The sequence below is a fragment of the Lycium barbarum genome, chromosome 2 (genome assembly GCF_019175385.1).
Source record: "Lycium barbarum isolate Lr01 chromosome 2, ASM1917538v2, whole genome shotgun sequence".
Taxonomy (NCBI): Eukaryota; Viridiplantae; Streptophyta; class Magnoliopsida; order Solanales; family Solanaceae; genus Lycium; species Lycium barbarum.
The window spans coordinates 113079179-113106911 of record NC_083338.1 but is presented as its reverse complement, the minus strand read 5'-3'; the positions used below and the strand labels follow the sequence as shown (position 1 = coordinate 113106911).

General features: G+C 38.1%; 2 protein-coding genes across 9 annotated transcripts; one reads left to right on the top strand and one right to left on the bottom strand.

Annotated features, from left to right (window-relative positions):
• The first annotated feature begins 1835 nt into the window (after positions 1 to 1835).
• On the top strand, positions 1836 to 15857 carry LOC132626795 (ubiquitin-like-specific protease ESD4). 2 transcript variants are annotated; one of them, XM_060341790.1, is made up of 9 exons: positions 1843 to 3031; positions 3552 to 3631; positions 3730 to 3823; positions 3914 to 4012; positions 6934 to 7026; positions 7112 to 7231; positions 8233 to 8336; positions 14625 to 14697; positions 15365 to 15857. In XM_060341790.1, the coding sequence occupies exons 1-9, from the start codon at positions 2216 to 2218 to the stop codon at positions 15425 to 15427; spliced, it is 1542 nt and encodes a 513-aa protein (XP_060197773.1). In that variant the 5' UTR covers positions 1843 to 2215; the 3' UTR covers positions 15428 to 15857. The 2 variants fall into 2 exon arrangements, 1 of the variants encoding a protein (XP_060197773.1); XR_009577644.1 differs by lacking the exon at positions 15365 to 15857 and having other exon boundaries at positions 1836 to 3031; positions 7152 to 7231; positions 14625 to 14659.
• Positions 15858 to 16601: 744 nt separating this feature from the next.
• LOC132626793 (kinesin-like protein KIN-13A) lies at positions 16602 to 26202 on the bottom strand. 7 transcript variants are annotated; one of them, XM_060341783.1, is made up of 15 exons: positions 25973 to 26202; positions 25829 to 25877; positions 24963 to 25196; positions 23993 to 24214; positions 23765 to 23900; positions 22919 to 23064; positions 22426 to 22530; positions 21592 to 21669; positions 21254 to 21335; positions 20282 to 20444; positions 19403 to 19732; positions 18950 to 19168; positions 18263 to 18869; positions 18011 to 18076; positions 16602 to 17347 (listed from the first exon to the last, which is right to left on the bottom strand). In XM_060341783.1, the coding sequence occupies exons 3-15, from the start codon at positions 25155 to 25157 to the stop codon at positions 17165 to 17167; spliced, it is 2532 nt and encodes an 843-aa protein (XP_060197766.1). In that variant the 5' UTR covers positions 25158 to 25196; positions 25829 to 25877; positions 25973 to 26202; the 3' UTR covers positions 16602 to 17164. The 7 variants fall into 7 exon arrangements, with proteins under 7 accessions (XP_060197766.1, XP_060197765.1, XP_060197767.1 ...); XM_060341782.1 differs by having other exon boundaries at positions 24963 to 25209; positions 25973 to 26201; XM_060341784.1 differs by having other exon boundaries at positions 24963 to 25209; positions 25829 to 25873; positions 25973 to 26201.
• Between the last annotated feature and the right edge of the window lie 1531 nt (positions 26203 to 27733).

Here is a 27733-nt window from a genome sequence, read left to right as displayed (position 1 = left end):
TCCCGGAAATTGTTTCCGTCGTTCGTTTGATCTCCAATCCTTATGAAACCTTCTTAACACTTGTTTAAAACCTTATTAGCAATCTAAGGAGCATTATAAGTTCTTCTTTAAGACATCATCAGGTCGACATTAACTCGATACTTTACACATCCTCTTCAAGATACAACTTGCGCTCAACATTCTTTAACGAACTTTCTTCTCTTACTTCCACCGTCTTTGGAATCTTAATTAAAATCGTTAAACAACTTTTCTTACTTATAGAAACATTGTATACCTCTTACCCTGCGTTAGCCTTTTCACTAGGCAACGATATGAAATTTTCCGAGGTGTAACAAACTTTCCCTTTTCGCAAAGCTTCGGAACGTTCAAAGTCTAGAATTCATAACGCTAAGTGAATATTGGATTATCTACTCAACAAAATAACAATTAGGAAAAGAGAGCCCAACCATGACCCTTTTCAATGAGTTTTCTAATCAGTTCATCCCTTTTCAAACAATTTTTAGGCTAAAGTTCCCATTTTTATTAGAACCCTAAGTCTCAATATGCAATTTCCTCCATAAGTAATCAATTCTCATCCTAGAAAGTGATACTCTACATTCCTAGATGAATAAACAGTAATAAAATCAGCAAGCCATTCATTATCCAAGGGTTTACTATTTCTAGGGTTTCATTCTTTCATTCACCATTAGAGGACCTTAAGCTAGTCATGGAACTTGAGGAAGAATAGGGAATGAACTATGTAGAGATTATAATTTACCTTCAATGAGGAGTAATGCCTAGCCTTAGAAAAGCGCCACTTATTGTTCTTGGGAACTGTTTTGGTGTTATGTAGGGAATAAGTTCGAAATATGGAATATAGAACACAGTTTCTGCCTCCTAGCGGTCGACGTTTCGCTACGACGATCCCGCTATGGCGGACCTCATTAAATTCTCCGACTTTCGTGGCGACGACCACCTCCCCGCTGCGACGGACTCGCTACAACGGTATTATCATTGCTGCAGCGGTCCATATTGACCAGTAGCTCTAGTTTTTCCACCGGTCTTTCACCCAAAATCCCAACACCAATTCGAGGCCCTACAGACGCAAACCAAACATACACATTTACATAAAAACATGCTACAAACTCACCTATGGCCTTGGAATTCCCAACGGAGGTCTAATTTACTAAGTCACCCCCCAACGGAAATGAAGACAAGTTCCAGGCAATGCCCAACACAACCAACACAAATTTTATTTTTAGTTTTCTAACTTTTTGAGTTCCCATTAAGCTTATTTCTATTCTCAGGAAGGTACTAGCAAAGGTAAAATGGTCAAAGCCCCCGTAACGACCTAACGGGTTGTTACACTAGTTTAACAATGATTTGGAATTTTCCTTTAAATTCTATTAAATCATGTTGTACAGATCTGTTCTGATTTTGTATTGCGTAGTTTGCTTCTGCATCGTAATCAAATATTATAGCACTTGGTCATTTTATTCATGTCTTTTTTATCAAGATCCGATTTCTGTCCCAACCGCGACGACACAAATACCTTTAACTTGATTAAGCAAACCATCCTTGCATCTTAACATGCAGATCAAACGTTAAGACAATAGAAATCATTCTTCTAGAGTTCTGAAGACCTTAGCCTAAAAACATTTCACGTGATTCAAATTTAAAAATAAAATATTTTACATAAATCATAACAATCATATTAACCAACTCTGAATTGTCTATGAAGTTTCTATAGAAAGTACAAACGACTTTCTCGGGACATGATAGCATAAAAAAAAGTATATGCCCTAATTATCCTCCATACTAAACACATTCACTCATAGCAAGCAACCCGTTGCAGCAAAACACAAAATAATCAAACTTCTCTTTCGTACGACCAGAAAAAAAACCACAAAACGAAAGTGTAGCATGTACATTGTGAAAGTGTCACATATAATAGTAATAATTTATTAGAGCTCTGCTAAAAAGTGAAAAATCCAAAACAGGAAAAAATATTTCTCCAATTCCCCAACCAATAAGGAAAGCCCCCCAAAACCCTTTCCTCTTACCGACAAAACAAAATTCTCTGTCCCTTCATGTTCTTCTCCCCTTTTCCTCCAAATTCAACAAAATCACATTTTTTTTAATTGATTTCTTTTTTCTATTTTGTGATTTCTCTCAGTTTTCCCTTTTATCAATCCATGCATAAATTTCCAGAAAAACTTGACATATATCTACTTCAATGGGTGCCTTAACATGTAACAGAAAACGTGTTGATGATTTTTTCACATCAAATTACAACGTTGACCACATATCCAACAACAAAAAACCTAGGCTTTTTTCATCTATTAACCAAATTCAAGAACACCCTTTCCCTAGAAAATCATCAACAGTTACAAGGATTTTCAAATACCCATCTTATATTACTCCTATAAAAAGAGAAATTCATGCTCCTTGTAGACAATCAAGATTTGGAAATATGGGGAATTTTCTAGCAAAGAAGTATGATAGAGCTAAAAGTAACGCTTTTGAAATTTTGAGGTATGTGAAAAAAGATAAAGAAGTGATCAACATTGATGATGATGACCAAATTTGGGAATATGGGGTTGTTGAAAAACCGGGTCTTGTTAATGACTCGGGTCAAAAATGGAAGGAGAGTGGTGGGGTTGTTGAAAAAACGGGTCTTGATGATGGGTCGGGTCAGAAATGGAAGGAGAGTGATGGGGTTGTTGCAAAAACGGGTCTTGATAACGGGTCGGGTCAGATATGGAAGGAGAGTGATGGGGTTGTTGAAATCTTGGATAATTCATCAGTGTCCAATGATGTGAATTTGAACAAGGTGGATAATGCAGAAAAGATGTTGGATTCATTGTCTTTAGGTAGCAAGTTTGGTGATTCTTCGTCATTGTATGTTGCTGTGTATAAGAAATTGCTTGGTTCAGCTGAGAAAAGAAATGATAAGTTGAAGAGACTGCAGTTTCAGATAGAGTATACTGAGAAGCTTCGCGAAACACATCAATTGTTGAGGCCTCAAAAGAAAGAAGAACATGTTAAGGAGGTAATATTGCTGGACCCATTTTTATAGTCATTTCTTTTGCATGCATTTGTTATCGAGTTAATGGTCAGTCAAAAACACACCTGAACTATCATTTTTTCGCCAGTTTCACGCCCCAACAATCAGTTGTTCTTTTTTCCTTTTTCCTGCATAAACTATCGCAATTAGGCCAAACTATTAGTCCTCAAAAACACACCTCGACGCTGAGTAAGCCAACTATTAGTGCACCCTTTTCCTACCTGAACTATCACCGTCTATGTATTAAAACACACCCCGAAGCTGATTAGGCTAACTATTAGTGCTCCCTTTTCCTACCTGAACTATCAACTTGGTGTGTTTTAATACGTAGATGGTGATAGTTTAGGTAGGGAAAAGGAACAATTGATAGTTTGGGTGAGAAACTCGTGAAAATGTGATAGTTAAGGTGTGTTTTTGGCCATTATCTCTTTGCAATATATGAAAAAGCAATCCGGGCATCAAATTCTTAGTTTATGTCCTTATTTTGTGGTTTATTAACTTGCAGGATGTGATTACAGAACCCTTTGTACTCCTTACTGAGGAGGAAGAGGCCGAAGTTTCTCGTGCTTTATCTAATTCTAACAGGTATAACTTATTTTTAAACTTCAAATTTGTTTTCAGACTGCTCCAATTTTCACTTTTGCAATTCCGTCATATGTTTTTTCACGGACTTGTTTTGGCAGGAGGAAGGTTTTGGTAACCCATGAAAACTCCAATATAGACATTACTGGAGAGATGTTGCAATGTTTGAGACCTGGGGCATGGTTGAATGATGAGGTAATACTTTATGTCAGTTACCGAGCTGTAGTGGTTATAGAATATGCTTGAATGGATTATGGGAATTGAAGAAGTTTTCTTCTTTTGCAGGTCATTAATGTGTATCTTGAGTTACTAAAAGAGAGAGAAAAAAGGGAGCCCAAAAAGTTCTTGAAGTGTCATTTCTTTAACACATTTTTTTACAAGAAGGTCAGTTCTATGCCTTTAAGCTCAAAACTTGAATTTCAAAGTTATTCAGTTGCTTGCTAGGTTGCAGTATTCAAAGATAAAGTGTATCAGCCATTCTAGGTTTATATCACTTATCTTTTACATGAATTTTCATAGCATGTATATTTTTCATGACGAGGGGTATTTTTATTTTTCTTTTTCCTTCTCATTTCACATTTCTTTGAATTCGAGTTTGTTTGTCCAAGTTGTTAAAAGCATCAGACCTGCCGTCTCGGACACCACGGTTATAAAAAAGTAAAATAAGTATGTATGGATTTACACAGCACACAGACTCATAAAGTTTTAACCATGTTTCCCCAGTCTGCCCGCCACTTTATACTCAGAGAAGAAAAATTGCACTTTTATACAGATGCCTGAAGCATATATTGGCATGCTCGATTATTAATCTTTTCTAGCCTTAGGAACAAAATGTTTTTCTTTTATTCGATGAAGTAAAAAGCTTCATCGAAGCCATCAAGAAGATGCAAAAGAGTAGTACATTTGAGATTACAAAAAATATTGAGTTGAACTCCTAAACACAGGTGGCTATCCTAAGACCAGGCAGCTAAAAAAAATGCATAACTTGTCAGGGAAATTTACAGGGGATATATTGTTCCAGCTGCATAAATACAAAAAACGTCTAGCCTTAATAGAGTGGTTTGGAGTTGATAAACCATCAAAGCATCTTCTGTTCCTTTCTGTCCATGAACACCAGCAAATGCTAGGTGGAATCATCCTCCATATGCTTCTGATGGATTTACCAGCTTTCCAGCTACTTCAACATTCAAAAGCCTCTTTGGTGGTCTGTCGCATGACCCAACTGAGTCCAAAAATAGAGAGAGAAACGTATCCACATATCAGTTGCAACTGTACATGCAGGAAAACATGATTGCTGGTTTTATGGCCTTGTAACACATAAAACATCTATTCAGAATCTGGATGCTCCTTTTGCTGCGGATGTCCTGAGTAAGTTAGGCTTCATGCAGGGCAGTCCAGCTGAATCATACGATCTTTGGTGGCAGCTTTGTCCTCCATATTAACTTCCAAGGCCAGCAGTCCACCATTTCATTTTGTGCCCAAAAAGAAGCATATCCATCTAAAGAATAGTTCCAGTTCCTATTATTACCCCATTTTAGCTCGTCTCCTGACTGGGATAGTGTAGCCCTCCAGTTTTGAGAGAAAGTTGAGGAGTTCTTCATATTCTCAGTCATGTATGTTCCTCCTGAAAAGAGGGTTCGGGGTTTTTCCTTTTCGTTTTGGGGGATGAAAGAGTATGTGGATCCCTAGCTATCTGAAACAGGTTAGGGAAGTCATCCTTTAGCTTACATATGCCTAGCCACTTGTCTGTCCAGAATTTGATGTGCATTCCATTACCTGGAACAAAGTGGGAGTTTTGTGAGAATTTCCCTATAGTTTGCATATGCTCTTCCAGGGCCAACCTCATATGGAGCTCTAGATAACTTAGTACACCAGTGATTCTGGACGCCATGTTTAGCATTTACAACCTTCTTTCAAAGGGCCTGCTCTTCCTGTGTGTACCCCCATAGCCATTTCATCAGGAGAGCTTTGTTGTGCGTTTCCAGATTTTTTATACCCAACCTTCCAAGAGTTTTAGGCACTGTTTCTTTGGACCACTTCACTAAGTGAAATTTATGCCCTTGCTGTTACCTTGCCATGGGGAAGATCTTCTGATTTTGTCAATCTGTTTCAGGACCTTGCTTGGCATAGAAAATGGGACATGTAATATGTAAAGATGCTGTCCAGGACACTGTTGACTATTCCCCAGTGTAAGTCTTCCCCCATTGAAAGATATTGCATCTGCCAAGTCGCAAGCCTCTTCTCACATTTCTCAGTCACCCCAAATGTCAGTGGCTTTGTATTTAGCACCTAATGGAAGCCCCAGGTAAGTGGTAGATAGTGAACCAGCATTGCAACATAAGATTCCAGCCAACTCCACCGGAATAGGCACCTCATTTACAGGGTATATGACACTCTTTAGCACGTTGATGTGTAAGCCTAACAAGGTTTGAAATACGATCAGTGTTAATTTGAGATATAACACCTGGGACTTGTCTTCCCTTTTGATTCTTTTAATTCTTCCCTTTAGCCTTTACCCTCCTGATGACCTTTGGAACATATTTAGCACCTTCTTGATGCTGTCGTTGATACTAACTTAGAGATCATGAAGATGCTGCTTGGAATGTAATAAGTTTTTTATAACTGAGCAAGTGGCGCAAAGTTCGAAACTTGGTGGATGCTGAGCCCGCCCCTATACCCTTCTCCACGTAAATACCAGGCTTTGGTCTATGCCCAGGGTTCAACTCTTGATGTGCGATTGGAATGTACTAACTAGTGCCTGCTCTAAAATGAGATCTCATTTTTAGCATCAATAACCATTTTTTCTCTTTGTTTCCCTTCAACCTTGCCCTGGAGAAGTAAAGTTTGCAGGTTTTGTCTTCTTTATCATAGACTCTTCATCTGATCTGCAAGGATCATGATTGCCAATTATTTCATTCCCAACTTTTTCTAGTCATAATTTGTTAATGAATGTTTGATAGTTGATATGCTGATCTCAGTAGAGAACCTTGTTTCTAATGCTGATTTGAGTTTCTGAGCAATGCATGATCTGATGGTTGACAGTGACTGGTTTTCTCAGTCAAGTTAATATTGTAATTTTCTTGTTAATAGTCTCTAGAAGATGCCTAGAGGCTAGAATGTGCCCCTGAATTAATCCTTTTTATTCAATATCATTGTATCTTACTCACTGGATAAAAGGTTTCTATATCTGATAGAGTTTATCATCTCCTAAGTGAAATCTGTGTGTAAAATTCTTATATAAAGTTTCTTACAAGCAGAAGGTGATATCTGCTAATTGTTCTTGTGGACATTTTGTGCAATTTCAGTTAATCAGTGGCAAGGGAGGCTATAACTATCAACCTGTGAAAAGATGGACATCCCAAAGGAAGCTGGGGTATTGCCTCTTTGAATGTGATAAAGTAGGAATTTTCATTGTTCATCTATCTTTGCTTACTTTGTTTTGTTGTCTATTGTATATTGATTGATATGTCCTAATTTACTTAGATTTTTGTCCCTATCCACAAACAAATACATTGGTGTTTAGCTGTCATCAACAAGAAGGATGAAAAGTTCCAATACTTGGATTCACTTGGAGGAAGAGATCATCAAGTACTGAAAGTGCTGGTATGTTTTGCATCTGCTTACCAGGAATTTGTTTTTCAAGAGAATGCAGATGTGACATTTTGTTTTCAAATCTTATCCCTTTTACTTCTTTTCTGACAGTACCGTGTCAATATAGGTTCTATGCAGTCTACCACATACTATGATTTCTTAAATTGGAGACTTAGAGTAGGCAGCAAAAACATTACCACCTGCATTAAGCCTTTTATTACGTTAAGTGATGATAGAATTTGCTGGTTAATAGTGGATGAAATAGATGAGAGCTTTTAATCTTGTTTATGTTGCCTCCTAAGCAGATGGGGCTGCTCTGTGTTGAAGTGCTGTTCATATCCATTGGAATCACACGATCCAATTGGTTAGGCTCTTTACAGGACTGGTTTAGCGTAGATTAGGGCATCCTCTCCCTTGTCACTATTTTGTTTAATTTGCTGTTTCTTATTCTACTGTTCCCGTTTGTGGTACTTTCCTTTTGTTTCCTTCCTGTCTTAGTTCTTCCCAGTTTTGGATTTAATATACCGTCAGTTGTACGTGGGTGAGATCTTCTATCTAATTCCTGTTGGAATTTGGTAGTGTCTAAGGAGTTTCTTGAAAAGAAAATGAGAGATAGTGCAAAAAGGTTGAAGTTGTAGGCCCATTATCCACCGAGTTTTGAACTGTGCACCATCATCTCTCGGGGATTTCTTGGTTATTAAAAAATAATATAATATATATACATTTTGAGTCTTACTATACTCTAGTGGACTAAAATGCAGGAAGATAATGTAATTTCTTACCATGATACTATGGCATTATGTCCTGCTTAATCTGGCAGCGCCATAGCGACACTACTTGCAGAAAGCCAAACAAATGAAAAAGAAAACATAAAAAGCAAAAATAAAATAAAGAGCTCTTTTTAACACTGATTGATGCAATTAGTGTTGGGGAAAAAGAATCTCATGTTTATTGGAGTTTTGTTTTAGATTGAAGGATGTCATGATCTGCGGAAATTGGAATTACATGTGCAGGCTAGGTACTTCGTTGACGAGGTGAAGGACAAGAGTGGGAAAGATATTGATGTTAGTTCATGGAAGCTAGAATTTGTTGAGGACCTCCCAGAGCAAGAGAATGGGTGCGTAGTACCTGATTTTTTTTTTTTTTTTACTGATAAAGGCATAATACTTCAATCTTGTTGGTCTAACAATTTCTTTCGACATGTTGGAGGCTCGTTGATATATATCATTCTTCATATGGCTTATGTAGTTTGACCCGAAATTTGCCTCTCCCTTTCTATGGGTTGTTCTCTTTGAGTATCTGAGGAGATCACTTTTTTTTTTTTTTTTTTTTTTGGGGGACCCTGCTAAAATTGCTGTTAAGATGACTTTCTATTGGTAGCTGTATCTTTTAAAATCATGAATAGTTCCCATTCTGCTAATACTTTGCGAACCCATTATCCCATGTAAGCATAGCAATGATGTGCGTTTAAGTAATGATGGTCTTCATACTGCTATTAGAATAACATATTATTTTGTGGCAGATTGGTTTTATTTTCAATGCTATTAAGTTGACTTCCTATTGGTAGCCGTATATGTGATGTCTCTTTTAAAGTCATAATAGTTCTCGTTCTACTAATTGCGATCCCTTTATCACATGTACGCATTGCAATGACGTGCATCTAAGAAAGATGGTCGTTGCCATGCTGTAGAATGACATGTTTTTCAGGGCAGAATTGTTTTATTTTTTAATGCTTTAAGTTGGCTTATGCCTGCGTTAAGTGAAACTTAACATGTCCAAAAGTATGAATAGTTTGTGCTGTCCTGATCTTGGCATATCCCATTCTTTCAAATGTGTATGCGTCTCTGTAGCCCTCATTATCACAAAAAAGAAAAGAAAAAAAAAAGACCTACTCTGTAGCACAAGCTGTAGTTTAGACTTTGAAAATTGGATGAGAAATGTATCATGCCTTGCTTGGTGTAAATATACATAAGAAGTTCTATGCTATAACCCTAGTGGTTCTTCTGGCATAATTAGTTTTAATGCAATTTAGATTGCGTTACTTTGAATAAAATTTTCTTCATTTGCTTATTATTGTCTGTTTTTATTGGAGACTCTTCTCTCTCCTCTGTTCTCTCTCTTCAACAACGGTAAGTTTCTCCTCCTCCCCCCAACCCCCACCCCACCCACCCCCCAAACCAGCCACCCCAAGCGGCCACCGGCCGGCCAGCTCTCTCTCTCTCCTCTCTCTCTCTCTCTCGCTCTCTCTCGCTCTCTCTTCTCTTTCCTTCTCCTTTTTTGTTTTTTTTCCTCTTTTCCTCTCTCTTCTACCCTGCGACCGGAAATCCTCCACCAGTAGGCTTCCAGGCAGTTTCTGCACAGGTAGGTGAACAGTGATTCCGGCCGTGAGCAGTGATTCCGGCCAGTGAACAGTATTTTCCGGCAGAGAACAGCATTTCCGGCGGCGAACAGAGGTTTCTCGGTGGTGAACAGGTTTTATTTTCTTGGAGTTGGTACCTCCAATAGCCCATTTCCGGTCTTTTAGCCTTATAAATTTTGCCTGCTCCGCATATTTCACTGCTTATAGACTATTGCTAACTTGTGCTTTAGTATTGACCCTTCGTTTGTCTTAGATTAACCTTTCACTAGCATATATTTGTTTTACTGGCTTTGGTGAGAGATGGTAGACTAGGGTCATGTTCTCGGTTGGGATCGGGGGCCAGGGTTGGGGGGGCTAAGGGGGTTGAGGGAGCTTCTAGGTTGAGAATAGGGTCTTGGAATATTGGGACTTTATCGGGAAAGTCCATAGAGTTAGTTAAGATTCTTAAGAAGAGGAGGATTAATATAGCTTGCGTCCAAGAGACTAAATGGGTAGGACTTAAAGCTAAGGAGGTGGACGGGTACAAGCTTTGGTTCTCGGGCAAGTCGAGGTATAGGAATGGGGTAGGGATCTTAGTAGATAGTGAGCTTAGAGATCAGGTGGTAGAGGTTAGGAGGATCAATGACAGGATGATGGCGATTAAGTTAGTCGTTGAAGGGTTCACCTTGAACATTATTAGTGCCTACGCGCCGCAAGTGGGTTTGGACGAGGAGGTAAAAAGGCGCTTTTGGGAGGACTTGGACGAAGTGGTGGTAAGTATACCGCCTACTGAGAAGTTATTCATAGGAGGAGATTTCAATGGGCACATTGGGTCTGTTTCGAGGGGTTATGACGAGGTGCATGGAGGATTTGGCTTCGGGGACAGGAATGGTGGAGGAGTCTCACTCCTGGATTTCGCAAAAGCTTTTGGATTGGTGGTAGCCAACTCGAGTTTTCCGAAGAAGGAGGAGCACTTGGTAACCTTCCGTAGCTCGGTGGCTGCGACGCAAATAGACTTTCTGCTTCTTAGAAAAGATGATAAAGGCCTCTGTAAGGACTGCAAGGTCATACCGAGTGAGAATTTTACGACCCAACATAAGCTATTGGTGATGGATTTGGAGATAAGAAGGAAGAAGAAGAAGAGGGTCGTGGATGACCGACCGAGGATTAGGTGGGGAAGTTTGACTCCGTCTAGTGCCCTGGAGATGGGGGAGAAGTTGATGGCTATGAGAGCGTGGGATAGCAGGGGGGATGCGAGCAGTATGTGGGATAGGACGACCAGTTGCATTAGGGAAGCAGCTAGAGAGGTATTGGGGTCTACGAGGCCGCCGTGGTGGGCACCGAGGGGATTGGTGGTGGAATGGAGAAGTCTAAGGGAAGGTAGAAGCAAAGAAGCAGGCATATGTGTTGGTAGATAGCAAGGATGATGAAGAGAAGTGGAAGAACAGGGAAAAGTATAAGATGACGAGAAAGGAGGCGAAGTTGGCAGTTTCGGCGGCTAAAACGGCTGCCTTTGAACGCCTTTATGCAGAACTAGAGGACAGAGGTGGGGATAAGAAGCTATTCAAGCTCGCCAAGGCGAGAGAGAGAGGAAGGCACGCGACTTGGATCAAGTGAAGTGCATCAAGGACGAGGATGGTCAAGTGTTGGCACAGGAATCTCGCATTAGACAGAGATGGCAGTCATACTTTCATGAACTCTTGAACGAAGGAGGGGACAGAGACATTGTGTTGGGAGACTTGGAGCACTCGTCGTAACTTTGGATATTGTAGGAGTATAAAGGTTGAGGAGGTTAAGGGAGCTGTTCGTAGGATGCGCAGGGGAAGAGCGACTGGACCTGACGAGATTCCTGGGGAATTTTGGAAGAATGCAGGCAGGGTAGGCTTGGAGTGGCTGACTGGGTTGTTTAATGTCATTTTCAAGACATCGAAGATGCCGGAAGAATGGAGGTGGAGTACAATGATTCCCGTGTACAAGAACAAGGGCGACATTTAAAGCTGCAACAACTATAGAGGTATCAAGCTGCTAAGTCACACTATGAAAGTGTGGTGGAAATGAGGGTGAGGAGAGGTGTGTCTATTTCAAAGAACCAGTTTGGATTCATGCCGGGGCGCTCGACTACAGAAGCAATTCATATTGTAAGGAGATTGGTGGAGCAGTATAGGGAGCGGAAGAGGGACTTGCACATGGTATTCATTGACCTAAAAAAGGCCTACGACAAAGTGCCAAGAGAGGTCCTATGGAGATGCTTGGAGGCTAAAGGTGTACCTGTGGTGTACATTAGAGCGATAAAGGACATGTATGATGGAGCTAAGACCAGGGTAAGGACGGCAGGAGGAGACTCGGAGCACTTCCCTGTTATGATGGGTTTGCATCAGGGATCAGCTCTTAGCCCGTTTCTATTCGCCCTAGTGATGGATGAATTGACGCGACAAATACAAGGTGAGGTGCCTTGGTGTATGTTGTTCGCGGATGACATAGTCCTGATTGATGAGACTCGCAACGGAGTTAACGATAAGCTGGAGGGCTGGAGACAGACGTTGGAGTCTAAAGGATTTAGATTGAGTAGGACCAAGACAGAATACTTGGAGTGCAAGTTCAGTGGCCTACCGCGTGAGGCTGACGAGGAAGTGAGGCTTGGTACCCAGGCCATTCAAAAGAAAGGAAGTTTCAAGTATCTTGGGTCTATTATACAGGGAGATGGGGATATCGACGACGATGTTTCACATCGTATTGGTGCAGGGTGGATGAAATGGAGGCTCGCCTCCGGAGTGCTGTGTGATAAGAAAGTGCCACCAAAACTTAAAGGCAAGTTTTACAAAGTGGTAGTTAGACCGACCTTACTGTACGGGACGGAGTGTTGGCTAGTCAAGAAATTTCACGTTCAGAGGATGAAAGTCGCGGAAATGCGAATGCTGCGGTGGATGTGTGGGCACACTAGGAGGGATAGAATTAGGAATGAAGATATCCGAGACAACGTGGGAGTGGCATTGGTGGAAGACAAGGTGCGGGAAGCGAGGCTGAGATGGTTTGGGCATGTGAAGAGGAGAGACATAGATGCCCCAGTGCGGAGGTGTGAGAGGTTGGCTATGGACGGTTTCAGGAGAGGCAAAGGGAGGCCGAAGAAGTATTGGGGAGAGGTGATTAGACAGGATATGGCACAGTTTCAGCTCACCGAGGACATAACCTTAGATAGGAGGTTGTGGAGGACTCAGATTAGGATAGAAGGCTAGGTGGCTAATCCTTTCACCATAGTAGTTGTAGTTTTGCTCATTTGTTTATTGCCATTTGATTTCTGCATTGGATTGCTGCTTATATTTGTTGGGCTGTTGTACTTTGGTATCTTAGTTATCTATAGTAGTTAATGATCCTTTCTTTCCGAACTGTTCTACCATGACTTTCTCGCTTTTGTTATTCCTTGCTTTCTTATTATTTTCGATATGCTTGGTCCTATCTAACCTTTTGTCTTGTTTTTCCTCTCTTGTTCTCCTCTCTTGAGCCGAGGGTCTTTCGGAAACAACCGCCCTACCTTTCAAGGTGGGGGTTAGGTCTGCGTACACTCTACCCTCCCCAGACCCCACATGGTGGGATTATACTGGGCTTGTTGTTGTTGTTGTTGCTTATTATTGTCCATATGGACCAGATACACCTTTTTATTCTGTTCTCTATATGGTGTTCCTTAGTGATTATATGTTCCAGACAGTTCCCAATTAATAGTACACAGACTTTACCCAAGAGGTTCTTCATAATTAGTAGTTCCTTTTATTTGTTTTCTCTATGATGTGGTGTGAGATGACCACAATATCTTTGCTGCTAGTACAAAGTCATGCTTCTTGCCATGTTCTGCTTTGTGCAGTAATCCTCTTTGAATCTTGTTATGCTAACTGCATTGCTCTTTCTTGCCGTCAATTTTGCAACAACCAGAAAGATACTTCAATGCATGTTAATTTAAATTTTAGGGTCAATTACCTAGATATCTCCTCTGATTTAACAACATTTGATTGACCTCCCTCTTCCAGTTTGAGAAATAATTAAGAGCTTCCTCCTTAATGGCAAAAGTTGATGGTGTCAAATTTTGACCAAAATATCCCTCCTTGAAAGGTTTTACAATGAACCACAAAAAAAAAAAAAAAAGCACCACAAAATGAAAAGGAAAAAGAAAGGAAAATAAATAGCCTGTTTGGCCAAGCTTCTAAAATCAACTTATTTTGAAATGTACTTTTTTCAAAAGTTCTTTCCAAAAAGTACTTTTGGTTGAAAGCAGTTTCTGTTTGGCCAATTAATGTAAGAAGTACTTTTGAGCACAATTAGTGTTTGGCCAAGCCTTTAAAAAGTGCTTCTAAGTGTATTTTTTTCAAAAGTGCTTTTGGGCAAAAGCTATTTTTTTAGCTTCTGAAAAACTGTTTCGGCTACTCTCCAAAATTACTTATTTTCTCCCAAAAGCTTGGCCAAACACCTCACTTTTTTTTTTTTTTTAAATAACCACTTATTGAAAAAAAAAAAGCACTTTTGGGAAAAAATAAACTTGGCCAAACAGGTTATAAGAAGAGAACAGGCCTATAGGGCTGTAGTTTCACATAATCCATATCTCCAACTGCAAGTGTTCTTTCTGATGTAGTCGATCAGCAAAGCTAGGGTAGGGAAAGGCTAGATGGCTTACGCTAGAAGAGAGTGAGGGGCCCATGAATCTTCCCCCCTTTTAAAAAAAAAATATCTATAAGTTTATTTAACTTGATTTTTGTTAACATTGGAGGGCAAATGGATGGGAACTTGTGTTTTTAATGTTCTAAGACCGAGGCTTACGGCGAGAAGGTGATCTAATGAAACATCTAACTAGAGGGGAATGTATATTAAGTTTTGTTAAACTATTAGGATTTAGGAAGGTCTAATTAATTGACCCTAAATTTTGTTACAATAATGTGCCCAATTTACTTTGTAGCTGTGGTTCGGCTACAAGAAAAATGAGTCAACTTTGTATCTCGATCGGCGCATAATTTTCTACTGACTGAATTCTGTGGTTGAAGTTTGTTGTCTAATCATACTGATAAAAACTTCCACTATGAACAGGTATGACTGCGGCATGTTCATGCTCAAGTATGCTGATTTCTACAGCAGAGATATAGGACTCTGTTTCAATCAGGTAAAACAATCAACTGCAATACTCACTGCAGCTCTGGATGAAAAATGAAACTGACGAGGCAAACTGTTCAAAACCGGGTTTTGAGAGTAGAAAAGGGAACTATATATAATGCATATGCGCGCGCACACACACACGTGTGCGTGTATATATATATATATTATAACGCTGTTTTTGGACGGTTATGACACTAAAATTTTCCACTTTGGGTTTCTTAATGCTAAAAATATGACTTTTGACCTTCCTGTGCTGTGTTAGAGTGCGACAAAACTCTCCAGGAACTGTATTATTCGCTGCTTCTCTTCCCCCCAGCCCATGACGAGAACCTTACCAGTTTTTTTTTTTTTTAAACAATATAGTACTTCTTTTGGGTTATAAATAAATCCATCTCTCCATTCAGATGAAGGTGGTTGTAATTCTTTCCTAAGCAAGTCTGTACAGCAAGCAGCTGGCATGTCCTAATTTTTTGAAGCATAGTTTTCCTACTTTGCTCCTTATTCTACGTGGTAGAATTGTTTTTCTCGTTTTTCCTTTTGCATAATAATTTTCGTTTTTCTATATGCTTTTAAGATACCTAGGGACCTGGGGTGGTGTAGTAGCCGTTGTGACTTATTTTCTGCAAGAAAACATGCTTATTGAAACTATAGATAATGTTGTCCTTTCCTTGTAGGAGCACATGCCATATTTTAGGTCGAGGACTGCCAAGGAGATCTTGAGGTTGAAAGCTGAGTAAAAAGTCTTGAACATGCTCTTTGCTGCAATGTCACATATCCCGTGTCAGCAAAGGAGTGAAGGACGTAATTCGTTGAAATGATTGATGCATTGCTAACAATTTCCTGAAGGCCTCGTTTGATTTGTATATTTGGTGGTTTTACATCCTAGCAAGCTAGTTGCTGTCTGATGAAGGCATGGTTTTTGTAGGTTGAGGTTGATAGTGCTTTAGTGTTTGTTCTTTAGTTTTTCCTTTCTGTGTAGGTCCTTACAATTCTCACATATAGCATCCAACTGCTTTTTGAGAAAGCTTAGAATGATTTAGGAGTTCCTTACTGATCACTAAACTTTCTTTACTTGTGAAGATAGACTGGAAAGAAAGCGCAAAGTTGTATTCATGAAACTCTTTCTATTTTCATTAAAGAGAAAGTATCTGTTATTTAGGGTACGTATAGGCATGGTGTAGCACACATTTGGTTTACATTCTTGTCACGAGGAAAATTCAAATTTGGTGTCTACTAATGGTCTACTCAGTTGATGTTTAGTGTTAAGCCTGCCAAAGGCCGCACCTAGCAAGCTTCCTAAGGCCAAAATACCAAATGAAAGTAGATTGTTTTTTTCCGTCCCTGGAGGTGTGCATATCTTATGGTACTGAACAATAGTATTGTTGGGGTAGATGCACAGATCATCCTAAATCTAAGAAGTTGTGTCGCTGGGTGGAGATAAAAAAAAAAAAAAAGAATCGAACCAGATCTATCAGCATTTTTATACCACTGGGAACGGGAAGAAGAAATTTCAAGAAATCCAAAAAAGTGGGAAATTAGATCTATGTCCAACAGGTTATCTAGTTAAAAAAGTTTAATTCACTTCATTTCTCACTCCAAAAGTCGAAACAGGCAGGTGTAGAGATTATTTTTTGAAATGCTACAACATTCATGTTTTTAGTTTCCTCAGATCCAAAGATTCCTCATCTTTGAGTTTTGATCAATTGATTATGTTCCTTTTGTGAGGAATAATTGTCACCGATTGAGCATATTAGCAGCGAGTGGGTAAGTGAAACTGATGAACTATCTGTTATATTATAAAGGGTCATAAAGCACTTAAAGTGACTGATGAACTAGCTTGAAGATTTGCTGAAACACAACCAAGGATCATAAGCAGTTAAAATTGAAACTGATGAGCATGCTTGATTGTCGAAACACAATGAAATGTTCGAATAGTTTTGGATATAAGAACAAACAGTAAATGCTAAGGTCGGAACAGACACTAACCACAACTGTTCAATACACAGTATATCAATTCCATTGTTGTCAAACAATTTAAAGGTTTTTCTTTTTTCAGTTGCAACCACTACAACTCTGAGCAACATAGTATAAGTTGGAATAATACATTCCTGATAACATAGTAACATACACAGACTAATGTCCATGCTGTCGCCCTAGTCTGAATCTTACCAGTTTACAACTCTGAACCTCTCCTTCACCATACAATCGCAAGAGACTTCTTAAACTTTAACAGGAGCAGCATGGTACAGAAGCAATGTTAAAACATCTGTTGTTTCGTTTGTGCAAAAGCTCAGAAGAGGCCACCATTTTTCCCTCTTTAAGTAAATTTGCTCAATGACACTTCTGCCTGATGGTTTGGGTACACATTTTTGGGACAAGAGGAATAAAACATTTCTTGAAATAATTACAAAAGGGACAAGTAAAAACAAGGTAGAAATAGGTGCCACTCTCACTGTATCCATGTGAGTTGTTGCCTAGCGTGGTACCCTCTTTCTACTCAGTATTTCCTGCTCTTTCAGTCGATGCTGGAACCTGGCAAGACGAGCCTGGAGGCTCACCAGAGTTGCTGCTTTGCGAGATAGCACATAGCTCAGCTGTGTCACATAATTGTCGATGAGACTACCAGGTTGATCGACTTCAGCCAACAGTTTCATTTCCTGGTAGTGAAAGGCAAAGTACATTAATCATCTCAAACACAATTTCTTTTTTTAATTGGTTTTGTCAATAGAAACTCAAGAGGATATAGTAAAAGTTCTAACAATGTAACCATGTCCTCTGAAAATATCATCACTAGACAAACAGAGAAAAGAAGTAAAGATGGATGAAAATTTGAACGTCTGCACTTTCCAGATAAATGTCACAGAATCGATGAATTTCTACTTGTACTACAGTGATGAATTTTTCTACTGCCCTCTTATTCAAATCTGATCTAAAGTCATACCACATAGAAACTTGGGATGAGTGTAGTAAGATAGAAAAATGGGTGAGAAAGGGTTTTAACCAAAAATGGTTGAATTGCATTTCATGCTTGCTTGAAATGCTTATAGGCATGGAATCACCCATGACTAGTGTTGCTTCAGAGATAAAAGCATATAAACTCTTGGCTGAATGGCCATTGCATCTAAAGTAAATACTAAAAGAGATTCAAGAATTAAGATAACTAAGGGAAATAACACAATTGCCAACATTTGGCAAGTACCATGCACGTCACAGAATAGAGGAAATTTCCTCACATTGCGCCTATAAATATTCCTAGGGTTTGCAAGGAGGGTAATTTTCAGAATGTTAATTGAACAAGAATAACAGGAGATTTTGCTTACTTCGCGGACGATCTCCATTGTATCTTCAATTTCTTTTCTATGGGCAGCTATGAGGGCCTCTTCTTCCTTCACACAGAAAGAAAGAAAATTAGCAGATGCCAATGGAGAGTTCATGACAGTTGTTCAAGTAGAGAAACAAAGACTGCCCCTCCTCAGCAACCAAAAAACAATAAAAGAAAGAAATAATAAAAAAACAAAGCAAATGATAATAAATGCAAAGGGTAACAAAGCAAAGGCAGAGTGTAAGCTAACCTCCAGTATCTCATTGATATTGTCATCACGAGGGGGTGAATTAAGTTCACTTTGTCTTGTTCCAATACCTTTTATTTTAGAGCTATTTGTACTTTGTTGTTTGTAACTTGTAGACAACGAGTCTGAGCTTGGAACGTCTCTTCTTGACCCGCTTCCTAGCTTTTCAGGTTTCTCATCTCTAGAAACTTTCCTCCGAGGTGGAGAGACTTTTTGAACCTTGTCTTCTGTATCAGCTGAACTTTGTATGTTTGGTGTTGAATACATTTTCTGACCAGCTGGAACATGATAGCTATTCTTCACCTCAAACTTGTCCCTCTCCGGACCACCCGAATTTGCTCCACTTTCCTCCCAAGCAGTGAAGGTATGATTTGAAGCAAAACTAGATGTTTGTCTGCGTTCACTGGAGGGATTGTAAGATTTACTTTCTCTGTCCATCGCCCTTCTACTTACTTCTGATACTTTTGATTCTTGAGGTTGTTCAATAGCATCTTCTGCTTCAGTGGAAGCAACCAGAGTTGGTGCAGAAGAAGGTTCCTTCATCATCGGGAGTGTTATGCCAGCATTCTGATCTTTTTTTGTGTTTCCGCTTTTTGATAGACTTTTAACCCTATTGAGCAATTGTCAATAGTTTGCAATACATGATAAGCGAAAACAAACATTCAAATCCTATAGTAAAAGCGACGGTACCTGTCTGCATATCTTAATGTATTGAGTGTGTGTTCACATGATCCAGCATTAGGAGAAATGCAGGATATCATAACAGTTCTTGAGTTACCAACAAAGGAGTCACGAAGCACCTCAGTAAGTTTGCTCCCACGGAATGGAATATGAATCTGGTCATTGTCAAGAGCACGAATACACTCTTTAAGAGCCAACAAGCTCTTGTTGATTTCTGCTCCCTCAATCCTGGAAACAAACAAGAATGTAGGTTTCAATATAGTACTTCAGCATACCAGCATCAAGGCATATAGAACTGCAAGTGATTTGGAGGAGGTAATAGCTCTAAGTTCTGAATGCTCATGTCGTCCTTGCTCGCAGTAACGAAAAAACATAGAGATGGTCTTCATGACATCAACTCTAATTCCTTCCACACTAAAAAGAAATGCCGAGCAGCCAGATGTGTGTCCCATGAGAACTTACCTGGTTTGTCGGTCATTATCAGTCGTGTCCGCACCTCTCTCACTTCCAGCAAGGTCAATAAAAGAGATCTTCCCGATCACTTTGCCACCCTTAGAATCATTTCCATCATTAGTTCGCCTGGAGTCCTTCACCTCATTGTGCTTCTTGACTACCAGCTGTAATATTGCATGTGATCTTGATGATTCCTCATTTGCACCAGTGGAGCCTGTACTTCTACAAGCGTTTCCCCTCTCAATATACTCTCTCACAATCTGCACATCTGAAACTTCAAATTCTTGGAGTCCAACAATGCAAACCTGTTGTCGACCATCTTCCCTCATACAAAGTTTCCTGCATACAAGTAATGCAGTAATTTGGTAAAACATTGATAAATGAAAAAAAAAAAAAAAAAAGAAGAAGAAGAAGAAGAAGAAGAAGAAGAAGAGAGGAATCAAGCTATAAATTCATGAACAAACGATGAGAAGATTTCACATTTATCTACAAGTTGGATAGTCCAGACAAAATAAATGCGATATGTGCATAGACTCTGGCACATTGTGCTCTTAGTTTCTGTTAATTCATATGGTATGAAAACAAAGAGATATCACCATTCTCATAACTCCCACATTGTATGAAAGCGGCGTACTGAAGGCTCTAGAATAGACAACAAGAAATACAGAAAAATTGAATCTGAAGTTTTTTTGATTTGTATCGCGCATGACATCTACTCAGTAGTCACACACAAACACAAACATATATATATATATATATATATATATATATATATGCATGTACGCACGAACGTATGCATGATTTTTTGATAAGTAAAAGGTTGTATATTGACATCCCGGATAGAAGGAAACGAGAAATAGATGTCCCACATAGTATAAGGGCACTAACTTTCTATCACTGAGAAGATCGAACAGTTTTCCACCATATATTTCAAAAAAACTAAGCCACAACTTGAACTTCTGACTACGATAAATTGGCTGATGCAACAATCTCACAAGATCTTCCACAGCTCTGAGAGGCAAAGGTTGCATTGTATACGTCTTACCACTCCCTGACATATAAAAAAGGAGATATGAGAATTTGAAGATAAACAACTACTGGCATTCTGAAAGTAACCATGGCTGTAACAGAAAAGACACCAACTAGCAGTAACAAGAACTATAAATTTAATAGTTATAGGCTCATCACAACTTCTAATATAGACACTCATAAAGAGAAAAAACAAGTGAAAAAAATGGCTTAGTGTCAACCATGTTGTCCATTCCTGATCATGGAAGAAGGAAGTGGGAGCTGCAACAGTCCCATGACTACATATCATACTGATATTTTAAATTTCGCCATCCAAATGTAGCAGAAATATTAAAGAAGGGAAGCTTAGCATTATTCCTTCAACTCCAGAAGGAAAAACATTCCAAAGGATTAAAAGAATTTCACCTCGTGCATTCAACACCCCACTGTTTTAATGAGCACCTTTTACCAAACAGGTCAACCAAGACCAGACCCTAAATATCTCTTGCACTTTAGCCATACAAGTCAAGAATGTAAAGGTGCATTTCAAAAATTTGCACTAGCCATACAAACAAGAATAGATGAATGAGATCACAACATAACTCGAAATTGGTCAAATTTCAACACACTTTTTTAAGATCTCCTCCATCTTGGATCTCATGTGCCAAGCTTTTTCCCTTCAACAAATTCTCCCAAACTTAAATACAAAACACAAAAACACTAGAGAACAAATCGAGCAGCAATTATCTAAAGGCGAGGAGATAATTGAGCACACTATATTAACTATCAGAAAAATAAATGAGTGCCCTAATTAAAAAGCTGAAACAAACATGTGAAGAAATACAGACAGACCTGTCTGGCCATAAGCAAAACATGTTGCTTTTGTGCGCTGAAAGATAATAGGAATAATTGGTTGCACAGTAGCCCGATAAACCTGCAAAGTATTGCATAAGGCTCAACCATGATAGGAAACTGGAACCTAACACATTAAGCTGGAAATGTTTTACATGTCAAAGACCGGAAGAATGAAAAGAGAAACGTAGAGATTAGAGGAAAGTGATGGTAAAACACCAACCCTTGCAAAGCAAAGAGCTAAACGTAGTCCAAATCATTTTTACATGATTTCAGGACATGCACATAAATAAGTTGTCTTTGTGATTAGCATTTCCATTTGTGTGATGAAATAATACCTCATCATTTGTGACATGTTCATCTAGGACGGCATCAAAACAGAACCCATGCTTCTCCACATAAGCAGTCAAGTCCACCTTCCATAACGAAAAAAACTCAGTTCCTCAAAGACATGAAAAGGTCAAAATCAGTGTTTTAAAAGGCGTTTTCGGGGCGAGCCCTGGGGCGGGGCGTACCAAAAATGCCCCGGGGCGAAAGTCTCCAAAGGCGTACGCCCAGCAATTCGGGGCGTACGCCCGGGCGTTTGGGGCAAGTTTTTTTTGTTGGGGCGTGTTGGAGCGTAAGCCCAGAAAATTTCTTCAAACTAAAACGAAATTTGTTAAATAAGTCCTTAATATAATGCCCAAATTCTCAAAAGTCAACATGTAATTACTCAAATGTTTTAAAAAGGAACTGGAACATTAAATTAAAAGTCAAGACCTTTTTTTATTGCTAGAATGTCTAATATATATTCTTTTCCAATTATTTATCTTGTCTTCTACTATCTCAAAAAAGTAACGAGCAGTCATCTGTACTTGTAAGTAGCATATAATAGATTGTTCTAATTAGTTTTTTTGTGGGGGTGGAGCATATATATATATATATATATATATATATATATATATATATCACTTATTTATAGTTTTCTTCAATTTTTTACGCTATTTCACCTATTTAAAAGTATTTATTATAATTATATCATTTTATAAAATACTAAAAATTAAAACCCCATGGGGCTTACGCCTCACTGAGGCAGACGTAAAACGCCCCGCCTTACGCCCTCGCCTTTTAAAACACTGGTCAAAATAACATAGTGTAAAGCATCATCAAATCTTTAACTACAAATAATAAACCTTAAGCTTGGGTTCATGAACAGTGAGAGAATCATTGTCAGATACGGTGACAATATCGTCCTCATTCCGAGCAATCTCCTTCTTGTTTAAAGGTCTTTTGCGCACCTGCCCAAACATCGTTGTCAGCTTTGGAGAATTTTAGAGAGGAGAAGACCTGATATATTCCCAGAAACTACGTAACTCAATAGCAATGTTAAGAAAAACACTCAAAATTAAAAGGATTGGTAAAAAAAACATTTTGTAGTATTACCAGATACTACCTACTTCCTAAAATATACATTAGGTTGACATTATTAATTATAAAATATTTGAGTTGATTGATTTTTTTTTGAGCTTGGAAGAGAAGTATTGAAATAATGGTATGAATGTGTACAAGTAAAGTGGTTAAAATGGTCGTAGACTATATCAGTTTGACTTGTAGAATAAAGAACATATATACTTATAGGGAAAGAGGGGCATGAATGAATTTACAGCACACGCAGAACTGACATACCACTACTTTAATCTTTGCCACATTGTTTTCCCTCGCATTGTTGTCTTTTTCAACTGGCAGAAATCCAGTTGTAACATCTTTGTCAGGAGATGCTTTTTGGTGCTGACCAGTAGGAGCATCAAAGTCACCGTCAAAGGCATTGTTTACTGCCGGCATAAAAGGTGATGGCTCAAATGGTTCAGAAATAACATGCTATAATGAAAATAAAGCAAACATTAGTACTCAATGACTCTCCTCTATACGAGAAGGAGTAAGGGCAGTTTCAGCTAATGCAACAAGAAATGCACTCAGACATAACTATAGACACATCTTATGCTCTACACTTTCCCGATAATACCACAATGTACTAAATAGAGCAAATGATGAAGTAATTCTGAATAAGAGAGTAATGGCTATAGAAGAAAGAGAAGGCTGTATCACAACCTCTTTAAATTCTGGAAAGCTTCAATCGTTAACAAGCACAATGGTTACTAAATCCATAGTGATGTTCGTTTAGGACTCATTATTCTAGAAGGTAATTAAGTTTTGCTGATTGTGACAACACATGCTCTCACAACTGTTAACAGGCAAGAAATGCTTGGAAATTAAGCATCAAACTATTTATTTTTATTTGGTATTACCTGCTCCATCCTCTCTGCACTTTTGTCTTTGACAACACATTGCTGAATGCATAAATGTAACTCTGATTCCATCTTTAATATAACAATCCAAGTGATATCCATTACTAATGTAAATATTAGACAAAGTAACATTTTACTGTTATGTAGAATTCCGAAAAATGGACGGAAAGGATTTAGTGAAAGAAGCAACTATTTATTTGAATGAACCCATAGTCAGTAACCTTACCGCGTATATCCTTCTTGCTCTTCCTTTTCTGGCGGGGGAGGGGGTTGTAAGGGCAGGTAAAACGGGAATGGTCTAGGAGAAAAGGCGTGTTTGATTGTATCCAGCTGAAGACTGCACAACTAGCAGAAGACCCCAGCTGAACAATGTGCTTTTTATTTTTTTCTTTCTGATAAGCTTAAACAATGTAAATTCTTAGAATAGAAGTGCCAAAGTAGAATATTTTCATACCTCAGATAAGAGCTCTGTATCATCCATTGAATGCAGATCCAAAAGCCCTGCCCCAATGTCTCCTCTGAAGTCAGGAGAATAAAAACCTTCTGATACTCCAATCTCCCCAGAACTCTGCGTAGTTGGAGTATATGGCTCGGAGGCAGATTCACCATTAAAGTTGAGATTTCTCATTAATTTGAGAAGCCTCTGCTTCTCTTCCATAGATTGTTCTCCATATCCCTTAAAACAATACCCCAAGCTTCGCCATTACTAAAAAATTTAATGAGAAACATCTACACAAACTAAGAATACCATGATAAGACCACATGATCATGTTCAAATGAAAGAGAACAAGGAGAGGCAAAGGAATGCCTGTGATGAACTCCTCAATACAGTGTGACTGACAGTAGCCAAACATTGCGAGTAAGGCCTATGGAGTTTACAAGGACATAACATCTAAAAAATTACCTAAACCACCGTGTCCAGGAATGTGGAAAGATAGTCTACAATCGTATTCTCTCTAACCACATTGGTAGTCAGTAGGGGGGATAAACCAACTAGAAGGAGAAATAGGACCAGAGAAGACAAAAGAACATCTGTTGGTTTTTTGAAAGAGGGCGCAACAAAAAGAGGCCGAGAGTATTGACTGAAATTGTCTCTCAATTACTTTATTAAGCATAGAGGGCTTTAAGTAGCGAACTAAAAACAGAAAATCCGCAGAATAATTCAAAAAACCTAAACTTCCTAATAGAAATTCAAATTTAAATAAAGTAGACTCCTCAACTAAACTACTTATTATTCAAATCAGCAGTAACAGAAGCAATTTTCAACAACATGCTTCGTATATCAGATTAGCATTATTGAAGCTAGGATAAATCAAACTAAAACTATAAAGCAATGAATCAAATCAAGTTTCTTGGTTCCTTATTAAGCTCTAAAAACAAGATTTGAGCAAAATGTACACATTATTAAAAATAAGAAATTTTACCTGCATAAGTAGGTTAGGAAGGAGGCGGTGATCGACACCCGAAGAAGCCAAAGGAGAGGCCAGATGTTGTAATCCAGCAGACTGAAGCCATCGCGCCATGACAGCATCACCTGCATCACCAGCGGGACCCACATTGCCTGGGTGATCATACACAGCAGCAGCTGCCGGATTGCTCTGCTGCATCTGCCCACCCATGTGGCGCTGCGATCGCCTTTGAGGAGCCAATTTAAATATCTGCTAACCAATACTTCAACAACACCACAAAGAAACAAAACAGGAAAAAAAAAAAGAACTTCAAAAAGCTGGACTTTTTTACCAATAACAAAAAAGCTGGAGTCTTTTTCCAATTATATCAACTCTAACTCCACCTAGAAACAACATAACAACTACTAGCCTGTTGGTCACGCTTTTGGGAGGCAAAAAGTGCTTGTTTTAGAAACAGTGAGTCGTTTGGCGAAACTTTTGAGAGAAAATAAGTCTTTCTGGAGAGTAACTGAAGCTGTTTTTCAGAAGGTCAAAAAAAGCAGCTTTTCCACTTTTTTGAAAAACACTTTTGAGAAAATACACTTAGAAACACTTTTTAAAAGCTTGGACAGACACTAATTGTTGCTCAAAAGTGATTTTTGATTAATTAGCCAAACACAAAAGGTTTCTCACCAAATTTTTTTTTTTTTTTTTTTTTTAAAAAGCGCTAAAGTTTGGCCAAACAGGCTATACATCTCAATCTCAAGGTAGTTGGAGTAAGCTATAAGAATCCATTTTGCTCCATTTGGACTGTTCATTTCTAATTAAAGAAACCAAAAAAGTAGAGGAAAGCTGGTAGATCATGATTCAAGAATTAATCTTTGGAAATAAGGGACACTCACATGGAAGCAAAACGTCCAAATCAAAACCAGCTGATTTCTTCAAATCTACCTAACAATACAATGCATGTAAAAATCAAGAAATAAAGACATAGAATCATAAACACTGAATTGGATTGGATTATCCAAAATGGAAAGGAAACAAACCTAATTTGTCTGATTGGATTGAGGAATTTTCTTGATATCTGAATGCTTTTTAAAATTTTTTTATCTCTATCTTTTACCTTGGTGAAAGGGAAATTATATCCATCTACTTACTTGTATATTGATGTATTTAATATGGGTCTGTTTTATAAATAATAAATAAAGTTCGACTGGTGCTAATGTTTTTTCAAAAGTATTAAACGGCTAAATTTGGTGGAGCTGTAAGGTACCCTTGGACTGGTAACAAAAACTAGATATATTTTCATTTTCATTTTCTTTTTTGTTATGTAAAGTGAACTTAAAGGTTACTCATTGAGGAATTTGAAATATACTTATTACTTTCTAGGTGTGATTAGTGCCTAATCACCTATAAAGCATCCAAAATGTGTAGATCTCTCCAAATGTTTATATTCGTAGCTGTCACATAGCATAATTCTACATATTGTAAACTGTATTAAGAAAAAATGTCGATATTAAAAATAAATGATTGTCATCTGCTTTATACTTTAATGAATATAAGGTTTTCGATTTTGATTTTGATTTTTTACGCTTCTTAACCTACTAACTTTTAGACCATATTAGTAAGAATATCATATTAAAAGACATATTAAAAATTACCCTGTAAGAGTTTATGTAATAATCGAGAAAAATAAAATCAAAAAATTATCTGTCGTAATCCGTGAAGTTTGTCCGTATAACAACTATACTATGGAATGATTAATGCAACGACGTGCGTGCTGGAAAGTTATGCTGGTACACATGAAGATAAAATTTTAAATATCTGAAACTAAATATCTAATTAATTAACCTTGAACTTTTGTTTTCGATTTCTCTATGTGGTCTTGATTTTGTTTTTCTCCTCCATATGCCACTAATTAGACGTGCTTAGCATCTGTTCAAGTTCCCATAATACAATTTTATAATTTGTAGCACGGGAATAGGTCTAGCTGACCCCCAGCATATTAATCAAGAATGCAAGCTGCACTAGCTAGTTTCATGTTAAAATATTACTACAATTGTAGCAGTAATGATTTTCGTGCGTCAAGAATAAATACACACGATACTCCCCAGGTAAAGCCATATGTATAAAACACTTTTAATGATTTTCGTGCGTCAAGAATAAATACACACGATACTCCCCAGGTAAAGCCATATGTATAAAACACTTTTAATGTGGAGTCCAGAGCCTAAAGGGCACTAAAATGCATAAAACAAATCAAAAGGGGTGCTCCATTCCACAGTATACCAAAAGGGGTATAACGTGGAGGGGCCAACGTTATACCCCCAAATTATTTTTCCCCTGTCAGACAAAAAAATAAAAATAAAAAATAAAATAAAATTTAAAAGTATAACGTGGACTGATCCACGTTAAACCATTTCATTCTAATCTTCCCATTTCATTTATAATATACACGAAGTCATACCATTTCATTCTAGTCTTCCCATTTCATTTCTAATATACACGAAGTCATATATATTGTATAACGTGGATCAGTCTACGTTATACAATATATATATTTTACCCCCCCCCCCCCCCCCCCCAACGTTTTCCAAATATAGTTTCTAAGATGTTGGCCAGATTTAAATCATATCCGGTTGTTTTTTTAATAATTTTTTTTAGTGATTTTTTAATTTTTAACTCAAACATACGCCACAAGTCATATAATAATTAACTCAAACAAATATTTTAACTCATACAATTATTAAATATGTGTTATATATGCGAACATAAAAAAAAAAAAAACTAAAATATAAGTTAAATAA

Coding starts and splice junctions, on each gene's coding strand:
- LOC132626793 (XM_060341783.1), bottom strand. CDS start 25,157: ATGGGTGGGCAGATGCAGCAGAGCAATCCGGCAGCTGCTGCTGTGTAT. Junction 20,445..21,253: donor TTTTGCTTATGGCCAGACAG/GTCTGTCTGTAT, acceptor TTTATATGTCAG/GGAGTGGTAAGACGTATACA. Junction 18,870..18,949: donor ACATTAAGATATGCAGACAG/GTACCGTCGCTT, acceptor ATTGCTCAATAG/GGTTAAAAGTCTATCAAAAA.
- LOC132626795 (XM_060341790.1), top strand. CDS start 2,216: ATGGGTGCCTTAACATGTAACAGAAAACGTGTTGATGATTTTTTCACA. Junction 3,032..3,551: donor AAGAAGAACATGTTAAGGAG/GTAATATTGCTG, acceptor ATTAACTTGCAG/GATGTGATTACAGAACCCTT. Junction 3,824..3,913: donor GGGCATGGTTGAATGATGAG/GTAATACTTTAT, acceptor CTTCTTTTGCAG/GTCATTAATGTGTATCTTGA.